A 13,014-nucleotide genomic window follows, 5' to 3' on the forward strand; every position below is an offset into this window, starting at 1 on the left:
TCTTTATTCTTCTTGTCTTTGTTGCCTGGTGAGTTTGCAAAATTCTGCCTTAACAAATGTTTAATGACTGTATCTGTATGACTTTCTCAACTGTGAAGTAAGACACATGCTTGAGTTGTTGTTGGATTCTTCTTACCTCCTTTTTTCATCAAATGAATAAATTCATCATTGCAGAAAAAAAGTGCTCAAATTCTTGCATTTTTTGTAATTAGTAGTTCTAAAATGGCTATAATGTGGTACAGAAACTTCTGCAAAGGCTATAGACTGAATTACAAACATCACCTCCAAGTTGACTCTACACATAACACAGAGACCACTCCTCTAAGCACACAAGTCGGAAAATATTTGATAACATTAAAGCAGAAGTAAGTGGTCCGGTCGTTTTCGCTAATGCTGCGTTCCAGGCAGGCTTTTGAAATCGTAAATTACAGCTTCAAGTCACAACTTACGACTTTGTAGCGTTCCAGGCAACCCACTCGTGTTTTTCCGACCTGTTTTACCGGTGAAAGTCACTATAACGGCCACTCGTAACTTCCGACCGGTGAACTCGTACCAGATCGAACTGGTACGACTTCACGGTCGGAAAAATACGGGTTTCCTTGAACGCACCATAACAGTCCTCGTCCCTACGTCACCACATTCACGGCGTCCCTTGGCTGCACACACAGCCCTGCATGCCGTTCTCTCTCCTCATTGGATAAAAACTGTAGGATACGATAAATGTTTTCTCCTCGACTCAGAGCAGAGCAGAGTGACTGACAGACCCGTGTTTCTGTCCAAACACTCTATGTAAGTGATTGCTGTCGGAAGATATAACTATTTAAAGCAGATATCAGCTTCACGGCCGTTTCGGCTAATGCTGCGTTCAAGGCAGGCTTTTGAAACCGTAAGTTACAGCTTCAAGTCACAACTACGACTTGGTAGCGTTCCAGGTAACCCGTAGCTCGTGTTTTTACCATCCTGTTGTCTGTGAAAGTTCCCTATAACGGCCACTCGTAACTTCCGACCCGTGAACTCGTACCAGATCGAACTGGTATGACTTCACAGGAAGGAAAAACACAAAGTACGAGTTTCTTTGAACGCACCATGAGTTAGCAGCCCCCGCCCTTGTCAGGCATCAATTGGTCCTCGTGCTACGTCACCACATTCACGCGCATCCCTTGGCTGCACACACAGCCCTTCATGCCGTTCTCTCTCCTCATTGGATAACACTTGTATCCCACAAGGAAAATTTTCTCCTCGGGTTACAGCAGAGCAGAGTGACGGAGAGACTCGTGTTTAGGCTGAAATACTTCATGTAAGTGATTGCTGACGGAAAATAGGACTATTTAGGACTTATATTAACAAAAACATTCCACTGATATCTGCTTTAAGACTTATATTAACACAAATATATCACTTACTTCTGCTTTAAAGTCTAATTACACAAGAGGACACAAACAAGACTGACTGTAGTTGTTATGTGACTGTAGATAGGGGGGGGGTTAAAGGGCATTTCCTGTCGTAATCGATGTTTACCTCAGATATCAGGTCACCTATGATCAGTTCATTTCATGCCATCCACTCCCAACTGCAGTGTGTGGACGTTGATATTCGTTTCTGTTCAAAAATCTATTGTTTTTTCAATGTTCATTAATGGGCTCCGGGCAAATTTCAAAATTGTTCTGTGGTCACAAGTAGCGTCCGTTTGACCATCATTTACATTTTATAGTTATAATTATATAATTATATAATCAAAATTCAGATTTACCGCAGTTTCCACATTGTTCCTTTCCGGGTAAGAGAATAAACGCCTCAGAATCCCTCGCGAAGTCCCTCTACTGTTGTGTTCTCTGACCCGGAAAGAAACAATGCAGAAGCCGCGGTGAATCTGAATTTTGATTTAATTTAATTGTAAAGCGAATTTTAAAATTTAAAAGACGGTCAAAAGGCTGTTATAGACCCAGTCCAAGAAGGCCAGGCAGCGTCTTTACCATCTGAGGCAGCTGAGGAAGTTTAGAGTCTCACCCCTGCAACTGCCTGTTCCAAATGCTGAGATCAGGAAAATGGTTTGATGGTCAAAACTGAGAGACTCAGGAGGAGGTTCTTTCCTCAGGTCATTAGACTCCTGAACCAGGACCTTACTTGACCACTCCCTCCACCACCAGGACTCAACTTGACACACACACACACACACACACACACACACACACCCTTGCACATATTTTAATTTCTCATTACATTATTTACATCATATTAGTTTTATTTTATTAATATTCATCTTATTTATTATATTTATAAGGCCAGTTCAGGAGCAACCAGGAGACATTTCGCTGCAAGTTATTTCATGACTTGTGTATGTGACAAATAAAGTAATCTTGTAGTTATGTAATGTATTTTCTGTAAATATCAAGCTCAGTAGCTGCTGCCTTAGCTCGGCCAGTTGTGGTATGGTTACAGGGAAGGAGCCGAGTGTCCATATGAGTTGGGTTTTTTTGTTTGTTTGTTTTTTCAATTTGGTTAAAAAAAAAGAAAGAAAAAAAATGACATATAAACTACACACACAACCCAACAGCTGAGTTGAGACTGTTGGTTAGTTTAATTGGGTTGTTTTCATTAAGTTGGGTAATCTAAGAACCCAATTTGCTGGGTTATTGTCGTTGGCAGTTGAGTTATTAGCTGTTGGGTTGTAATTTCCATTATACTGTGTTGGGTTATTTCGGACTACCCAACATGTTAGGTTGACGTTCGGTGGGAAGAGTTTCCCAGCATGCTTTGGGACAGTGTGTTTGTGATTCTAAGTTTAGGTTATTTCTGTTAAATATCGCCACAGATGTTACAGCTACACAATCTTTAGTGATACTGTTCTACACACTAATTTACTAATTCAATGTTCTACTCAGTTTACAATTACTGTTATGGAAATAAGCACTTTGACACCATAAGTGAAGTTATGTTTTTGGTTAGTGGTCTCCCTTCCTTTGTGTGCAGTTTGTGTGTGTGGTCTGACGATAATAAACTGCATTCTCTGTGTAGTAAAGTGTTGTATGAGGTACAGGAGCTGCTACAAGATCTAAAGTTAGTCTCTGTTTGTTGAGTTAATGTTAAATAGAACCCTAGCCTGCCACAATATAGTTGTTAAGTGCAAGTTTGTGACACACTGTTGAGTATTAGCTTCAGTTAGCAACCCAACTTGATTGGTTTAAAAGAACCCAGCAGTGTAGTCAATGTGAACCCTTAATTGGGTTATATGAACAACCCAACTGGTTTACAGTATATAAACAACCCAACTGTTGGTTTAAGGAAACCAACCCAACTTGTTGGGTCAAAATAACCTAGCATGTGTTCTGTCCAATTGTTTTTAACCCAACATTTTTAAGTGTGCACTGACTATTCCCACAGCTTGAAATAGAACTCTGTGACATTCACTGAAAATGCTATGATAGTACAACATTCAAAACAGCCAGTTACTGCAAACAGGCAGAAGGTACATTAGAAGCATAAAAATAAAGTTTTGCACTGTACCCTGACTCACCACTAGATAGCACTGTAATTCTATCTCACAGTTTTAACATATAGGCCTACTCAGTAGATAAACCATAAATTGGACTAAGAAAACTTTTTTCATGTTTTAAAAAAAATACTCAATTCAAAATGTTTTTTTACAATTTTAAAATCAACAGAAAGACGGAAATTGTAAGTTTGAATGTAGTATAGATTCCATGTTTATATAATGCATATCAATACATCTACATCATCATTATCTGCAAAATTATATGGTATTGTTCAGTGCTATACTCTCTCTGTCCTTTTTTTATTTATTCAAACACAATGTGAATAAATTTGATTATGCTTTTGATAAATGTATAAAAAACACAAACACACACACTACACATTTACACATTTGGCATTAACGTGATTTAAATTATGCATTTGACATTCATTTTTATTTCCATGTCATAATTTCAAATTTACTGTTTGAGAAAAAAAAAATCAGCCCACAGTGAAGTGAACATATTAGGTGAGAGCAGGGTAAATCAATGAGCCAGAGAAGGAGTTCAGGCCCTCAATATTCCCACACAGCTGCCTACCACTAAGAAGCTCTACATAGACCTGGCTGCCCTGCTGCAGGGACAATAGCACAGCCTGGGAACTGCTGTCTTCTGAATCATCCCTGTTGTCCTCCCAAGTGGAGGCCACCACCTGCCCATTTCTCATGAGTTGCACCTTGTAGTACATCCTCTCCCCTGCCACTCCAACCATGGAGTAGACTGAGAAAAAGAAAGAGTACAGCCCAGAACGTGGTGCTGTGAACATACCTGGAAGAATAATGATAATGAATTATAGATTATGATCAATTAAATTTGCACTCATATGCAATTTCCGAGTTTCAAGGGCAGTTAGAGGTAAACACAGATTTAATTCTAATATGCAGTAATGTTGATCAGTCCATTCATGAATTACTCACTCCTTTCTCCTTGAAACTAATTATTATTGCATTGTTCTTTGCTGACAACCAAATCCTAAACCAACTCATTACAGGGCTTATTTTTGGTAAACTTGCTTATCATTTCTGTCAGTGTATATATCCCAGCTTTATATGGTGTTAAAATGATTGCTTGTGAGCACTTACCCAATGCTGGGTTATATCCACTTCCTTGGTTAAGGGTGATTACATCATAAGGAATGGGACTGTTTCTGGTGAAAGGTCCAAGACATTTTGTTCGGTGGCTGAGTGAGGCTGTAAATGCAACTCGTATCCCTCCTGAGTAATGAGAGGCAAACACATCCTCATATCATTTCATGTCACAAACAGAATGTCTTTGGTTAATGATGCATATATTAAATGACTAACAGACAAACTATATTTAACCTTGGACTAAGCTAGTTACTGTATAGAAACTCCAGAGCTTCTTACTTAGTTATTAGTTGGAATTCAAAAATGAACTTTTATCTTTTTAGGGCATCCATACCCCTCAAATAATATATATATATACTGTATATTTTTTTAAAAGACTTCACTCCAGTACATAGATAGCTAGCTACCAAGCTACAGAGAATTTGTGTTAAACAAGATAAGAATCCTAACCCAAACATGAAATGAAGTGATCCCAGTAACAAACTTTATTGTTTTTATGACATTGCTAAATAGTCTTTAAAAGTGCTGAGACAAAATTTGAGCACGTGCAATTCTAAGTAAAAATGTTTTGTCTTGAACTTAATGCAGATTCTTTCTGCGAGTGTCTCACTATACACAATACCTAAGACTTCCAGGATTCTGTCACCCAGTTGCCACGTTTTCTTTGACAGGTCAATCATTCTCATGAAGATTTGATCCTCTGCTTCCTGAAGCTCACGGAAGGCACAGCAGCAGCCCCGCTGGCGGTTAAACGCACACTCACAGTCCCACTTTGTGCACGGCAGGTCCTCCTCCCATGATACTACAATTGCAGGGGAAGGTTAAGTCATGCTATACTCCATTGACATACAGTATAGATAAATAATTATGTAGTTTGCAGCCCAAACCATTTTTATTAACGCTTATACTACCTTTTATGCAACAAACTTGATCCATCAACTTTGTGACAGTAACAGATATAAAACATTTTTGTCACCTATGTGAAAGTGTGGTTTACCTGCTGCTGCTCGCAGGCTGCTGATGGTGGTTTCAGATGCCACACTGTCCCACAGCAGGCCCAGGATAAACAGAATGCATACTATAGGTCTCATCTCACAACACAAGAAAATGCCTGTTGACAGAAAAGTTTGTGGGAATTAAGGTCAACTTTACTTTATACCATCTAGGAGTTAATACACAATGTAAGAGCAAATCAATTGGTGTTCTTTACTTAGATATTGCTATAAAATGAATAAATTCAAGTCAGCTGACAAAATTTTTCATAGGTTCAAAAGAGATGATCATTGCAAATATGCTCCTGTTCAGAAATAATCCTTAGCGTTACATACACCTGTGAACACTATCATATTGAGTTATACCAGACATTTTAAATGATATTTTGCTAAGTGATGTAAATAAGCTGGTTTTGAGTGTCCAAAATACCTGCACACTACCGCTATGAGAACATAAAGACCATGAAAATGAAAAATAGGTCTTTTGGGGGTTTTTTTCCCTCATATTTTTGTACAAAATACTTGACTCACTTGAATCTCCTCTCTCTGTATCCACATGAAATCATATTGTCTACCTTCATCGACAATTCATTCAGAAAAAAGTTGCGTACCTGTGCTGTAGTGTCCACACTGACAATTTTCCTTGACCACTGTTCCTTATCGCAGCAGTTTTATTTCCAGATGGGTGGATAAATATCTGTGTGCCGTCAGCTGGAACCCTGCACTCTCAAGTGAATGGTCTATTTCCCTTACTTCAGTCTGCTCCCATACACATTTTTTACCCTGTGCTACTTATTCCAGGTGTGATCTGTGGGAGGGTTAAGCGGGGACTATACATGTGTTCCCCAGTGTATATCAAAATTTCCTACAGATTGCATCTCATAGAACCAGTGTGTACATACAGTGGTTATTGGGTCAGAGGTGTCAAATTAACTGATAGGATCTCCCAGTTTGTTGTTCATGATAAGCCTGCTGCATTATCCCCCTGCACCTATCACTGATCACACTGGTTCAAAGAATGGCCTACTTCAGTCCAAGCTGATGTTTCCAGTGGTGTGTGTATGTCCGGTCCATAATCATCAGACCATGAAGGAGACATGTGGAGCTAAAACTCTCAGGAGCCTCAGATGTTTTACAATATGTAGTTTTGTAAGTTTGAATTTTGGTTTCCAATTTACATGGAAAATACATATGCTTCTAAAGGCTAAATGTTTGTATATAACTCTGTTATAAAGCAAACATATTTCTTCTCTCAAATTGGCACTGGTTTGTCGACCTTATCTATTGTAAAAGTGGAATTCTTATTCTGAATATCCCAATCATTACGTTAAAGTTGCTGTAGCTATGGATTGATTGACTGCATATAACATGGGATGAAGAGACATGAAAGGTGTTCTTGCTCACCCTACACAGATGATTATTATCTGAATTTAAAGTCCCTTTAGCTTTCCAACGCCTTTAGCGCTTTCTGAGTTTTATGGTCCACACTTTTACTGCTTTCCTCCTGTGTCATCACCATATTTTCCCAGAGTATTAGGCAGCTTTTTCCACTACATAACTAATTTTCTCTGACTATGAATCAATAAATTCATAGTCACGTCAATGTTTCTGTTTCTGATTATTTTTTTATTTTTATTTTTTTCCTTCATTGTGTGTTGAGATCTCTGAATCATGAGTTGGGCTTGACAAAACACAGAATACAGGCTTGGTATAATGAAATTCTAAGCTAGTATTCATCCAAAACTTAACTGATGCTTATCAGACTAGGGCTATAGTGTTATTTATATAAGAGAAAAGCTGTTCACCATGAAAAGCACTGTTAAATGGTTCCTATGAATCCTTCCTAAATGCCATGAGTATCATATTACAAGGAGGGTCTAGGTAGGATGGGTAAGTGTCAAGTGAGCGGTTTTTGTTTTATGTGGAGTCTTTATGTTGTGAAACTGTATCCTGGCTATTTCTGGAAACCAGGAGGGCTTTAGTGAGCATTACTTTCATGAAAGAAACTATGACCTGTTTTTGAAAACATACTTTAGATATTGACTTTTTCTTCATGGCAAACCTTCTCCTTAATGGTTTTTGTGTAGCTCAAATCAGCAACACATGTAACAGAGGCCAGACATGTACAGTATAGTTATGAGTGGTATGGATCATATACATTTTCTTAGAAACCACTGAGCATTACGTCAGTTAAAGTGAATTCCCATTCATGGTTTTGAGGAGATTATAATTTGTTGACAAACCTTTACAATGTTTCCCCAGATGCTGTGTGCAATCAAGTAAAAAGCACCCAAGGAATTTTCTTTTGTTATCTCACACTCACTGACATTTAATTAGATACTGTGTATCCATGTTAGACAGTTGCACATTTTCAAATGTTTATTTAGATTAACATTCACTTCTCATTATATGCATTCCCCAGCCCCTTAAAATAGGAGAAAACTGATGTGATGTGATTTTTATTCATTAAGCCTGTGGAATGTGGAACGATGAATTACATGAGCATCAAGAATTACAGAACAATGTGGAATAAAATATTAGAGTGACCTATGAAGTACGTCATCACACGCTAACATTTGGTCTTTGCTGCTTGTTACACATCACTAAACAATGTAGTATATTCATACAAGCCAAAATGTATTAATAATATGAATGCATTGCATGACAAGAATAATAATGGGCACTACTTGGTGATACACTAAAAGGCACTGGAAGATAAAGTGATACACTTAGCAAATGAAGGAGTGACCACCGCTAGTGTGTCTTTTCTTGAAACTGGCAAAAAGAATCATAGCATCACATTAGCTGAGTATTGCAACACATGAAATCATCCATTGTACATCAAGGCATAGTGTTAAACCGTGGTTCAAAGGAGAGTTAGTGTTTATGATGCATGCTTAACCACAAGTGCCATATTTTGGTGTCTGTCAAATAGCTAAAAATATACACAGAACATCGTAAACATCCCTTGAATATATGGATTAATAAATTATATTTAGGTTTTTTTGTTTTCTCTAAATTTCCCAACTTGGTCGTCACTTATGAAAACCTTGAAAGGCCAATTGTATGTTTTTTTGTTGACTTGTTTTCAAAGTGTTAGGCCCATAGTACAGTACATATACTATTTTTTGTCTTCAAAAATAAAGCAACCATTTTTTGTTCTTCTTTTTTTTTTAAATACTCCTGATTCAGGTTAAGGTTTTCATAATCTGTCATCAGGATTATGCTTCTTTCACTTTTTCCTCATAGGTGCCGCTGCCCTTATAAGATGACACATAGCCACTGGTGTCTGGGATGTCCTGACGCCCAGCCTTCCCTTTCCCTTTGCCAGACTCGTCGAACCGCTCCTTATGTGATCCAGTGTACTTGGCGGTATCAGTCAGTCTCTCCACTGCTGCTGCCTTTGCCACTTTCTAAACACAATGGAATAAAGATTTCACAGGGAAAAGTAATAAGCAGACATTAACCATTCCATTTGACCTAAATCTACCCTCTCATTTTTAAATGTAATAATTGTCATTCTGTCACCCTGATTGGTCAATTGCTGCATTCTATGGTCTGTTATTTCTGTCAGTATAACACATGCTGCTCTGATCAGAGGAGCACGGAGGAGAAGAACTATACAGGATATTTACCTTATGTTTCATTTTTACCTTCATTAAACAGCTTCAGACTAATTGTGATGTTAGATAAATTACTTGAGTGGAGGCTCATTCCACATCCTGTGGCTGAAAACCAAATCTGCATGATCAGGAAAATGTCACAGCTCTCATCTTGGTGGGACCGCGAGTCCACAACACAAACGCGGCCCATAAACTGTAATCTCTTGTTTATGAAAGATAAGACTACAAAGACACAAATACACACATTGTAACATGTATATGATAATCCATCAATCCACTGATTGATTATCAAAGGCTTTGTTGAAAACAAATGCACACGACCGGGAGGAGGGTTAGCAAAACAGCAGAGAACTGCCTTCCCTTTCCCTTGCAGATGCACTAAATGATGCAATTTATAAATCGATAAAAGTCATATATTGATCACCATTATGTCTCAAATTAATTATTTCATTCTAATAAGTGGGATAATGTAACAACCTCCGAACTCTACATTATGCTTTACTTGTGCAAATGTAGTATTCGTTCCCACTAGGAAGTTGAGTCCCCACAGTGTGGCTGTAAATTACATGTCCCCATAAGTGTAGCAGTACAGTAACACACTCACACACACATTTTATCTAATGTCTTATAATTTTATCATTCTTTATATTCATTCTTCATAATTTTTTTTTGTGTTGTTTTTGTGAATGTGCTGTTGGACAATGATATCAGTGATCAATATTTATTCCCCTAAATGTAGTAAATTATTGTTATTCACGGTATCAAGTTATTATTTAATGTATGTTTGCCCCGCAACAGTTTCATATATAGTATATACCGGCATATAACCATACTTAGAATAGTTGCAAACACAAACCAATCAGCTGGATCATGTCATAAACTACTGCTTGTCCTGTGTAGTCGTCATTTGGTTAGTCAGGGATAGAAATTTGACAGAGAGCACATAACTTTTACTTCAGTTTCTCATAATGTTGCTTTTTGTGATTGTAAACTTTTGGACAGTCAATGGGATATACAGATTATTTGGAATTATTTGGCAATTTTTTATTTTTTTACCGTGGCCATAAAATGTATTTGTCATACCATCAGCAATTATGTTCAAACTGAGAGTTGTTGTTATAACTTATGAAATACTCACAGTGATTCCAACGTTGGAGGGGTCCTTCCCAACAATTAGGCCATAGAGCTGCTGTAGTGCCTCCTCTTTGCTTTTGCCTTTGAAACGTTTGGGAGCCAACTCAGTGAGGGCCTGGTTGAACTGCTCAAATGTGATTACACGAACTGACTTTGCCCTGAGGAAACACAGTGTCGCTTAATCAGGAAAGTAACAAAATTATCCAATTAATATCATGTCCCTCTTTGCATAATATAAAACCATGTCGAACAAAGGGAAAGGACTGGCACTTCGTATAACAGGGTGATTATTAGATTTTCTTGATTTCATAGAGCAAGCACTGTAAATTTGATTAATTCTCCAATACACATTTGTAACCAGTAATGTCATCACAACAACAAAGAATGATTATGACCCTAATCCAACACGAGTGCCATAATGAAAGGTTTCCCGGAGGTGTACATGCTTCATTCTTCATTCTGCACCAAGAGAAAATTGGTTGGAATAATAGTGATAATTTAGTTTTTTAGCAGAATTGGTTCTATGTTTGGCATTAAAATATCTCAATAACTATTAGAAGTCCAAACGCACACACTTATACTTCCATACTTATGTACACAGTAAGTACATACACTGCTATCTGGCTGGTGCTATAGAGAGTACATTGTTTCCACAGTAGATAATAATCAATAATCTAAAACAAACGATTCAATTATAGACAAAATTCAAACCACTGGCTCTTCAGGGCTTCCATATAAGTTACCAACCCCATAAGTATAAGCTGATATGGGATTCCTTGCAAGAGCTGACAATGCATTTCTATGTGTGTTTGTTAACTGTGGGAGGTGGATCCTGGGTGAAATCTTACTTGACTTTGCTGAAAACTATGTCAACATCGGTGGTGGTGACGTTCTTGCCATCTATGATGTGGCAGTCCTTGCAGAGCTTGGCAAAGTTCTTGCCGTTCATCTCCTTTCCCGTGGCCTTGGTGTCTCCATGGACTGCAAACTTGTGGAAGGATGACTGCACCTCTGCCACTGACACTGAGCCCTCAGCCATGCTAACGGATACATATGCAAACAGAAGGACTTGGGTACTGCTATCATGGGTTCATACACAAACACACACACACAATGATCATGTTTAATGGAGCAGTGTAGTCGTTGGCTGTGTTATCCTAAACCCCATAGGATAAAAGTGCCCTCCCTTTTATGTTGTTAATTTACTTCCTACCCTTGCCAGCACATTTAGTGAAATTGAGGTGAATTCATAATGATTCTATTAGCTGATTGACTTCTTGCCTGCCAAGAAATAGAGGCTGCTGTGATGGTCAGTCTGAGTACAAACATTTATCTCTCTCCTCCTCTCACACACACTGACTTTCACATCCATTAATCTTCTGTTAGTGTTACTCAAGCTACTGTAAGGCCAGTTTAATTCAATCAACTCCATTTCTAAAAGGCTGCACTGCTGTGCACTCTGTAGTGAAAGAACAAATGCTCTTTCTCTTCTCTCCCTCTCTCTCTGCCACACACACACACAAGCAGACTCATCAATCACTTGTTGTAATTGTTGCTGCGGGTAAAGTTCATGGAAATCAGGATGTACATTTTGTAACATTTGGTAATACATGAAAATGTTATTTAAGACAAAGAAAGGTGAACATTTGTTTGAGTACCGCAGCTTACTTTTAGTTTCCTAGTCATTTTGGAACAAATTTTATTAGTGAGCAGAAACAGCTGAGAATGTTACAGACATTAAACCATAAAGAAAGTGGATAAAAGCATGTGTTGCCTTTCTGCATAGCAACATGCACTATAATAATAATAATAATAATAATAATAATACTGAATCTGTTATATAATGTAAGAAAATAATAGGTCAGCGTGTATGGCCTAACCCCTGTGTAATTATGTTATATATTTGTTCAGATGATTATGAATGAATTGTCATTATCAAAGCATAAACAAAAACATCTTGCCATTGCAACCATTAAATAAGTAATTCTCAGCCTTGTTTTTGGCTGCTTGGAGACCGTTTCTACTCCCCCTTTCTGCGTAGCTATAAATACCAGTGCCAAAAAAAAATAGAAATGAAAGTGTACCTGCTGCCGTAAAGAGAAGGATGCTGTGAAAATATTCAGGAAAATCCTGATTCGTGTACAGGTGCTCCGTGTCTTCGTCCTACTCCTCCTCTTCCTTTCTTCTTCTTTCTACTCAGACTCTTCTCCTTCCGGCCACTCCCAGACCCCTCTCACAGTGACGACACAGATGGAGAGATGCAGAGAGGCAGGCAGAGAGAGGGAGGAGGAAGGGAGGAGGGAGAGAGCACCAACCAGCACAGTCAATGACATCATGGGTACTCAGCCTCCCTTGTGTCTATTCAGCCTGATTAGCTCACACCTCCCTGTACGCACTTGTGTGGAGATATTATTTATGTGATATTTCTGATTCATTTTGGTCCATATCTCTTTGTTGTGAGAAGATGTTGCATAATTAATTATTGTTAATCCCCATTTGCCCGCTCAAAGCATTTTGCTATGCCCACTCTGCATCACTGTCCCAACCTCTTGTTCTCTCTCTCTCTGACTGGCAGTCACAAGAGCACTTCTGTCTGGACAAAGATGAGAGCAGTCCTTCAAAGGACAAAGAGCACTGACAGCATAAA

General features: G+C 38.3%; 1 protein-coding gene across 1 annotated transcript; it reads right to left on the bottom strand.

Moving 5' to 3' along the window:
- Window positions 1–8,831: 8,831 nt before the first annotated feature.
- On the bottom strand, window positions 8,832–11,406 carry tppp2 (tubulin polymerization-promoting protein family member 2; the record flags this gene model as incomplete). The annotated part of the gene is made up of 3 exons (XM_083973307.1): window positions 8,832–9,023; window positions 10,372–10,525; window positions 11,216–11,406. 3 exons carry the CDS (start codon window positions 11,404–11,406, stop codon window positions 8,832–8,834), a joined length of 537 nt encoding a protein of 178 aa, XP_083829433.1.
- Window positions 11,407–13,014: the final 1,608 nt, after the last annotated feature.

The sequence above is a fragment of the Trachurus trachurus genome (genome assembly GCF_905171665.1).
Source record: "Trachurus trachurus genome assembly, chromosome: 1".
Lineage (NCBI taxonomy): Eukaryota > Metazoa > Chordata > Actinopteri > Carangiformes > Carangidae > Trachurus > Trachurus trachurus.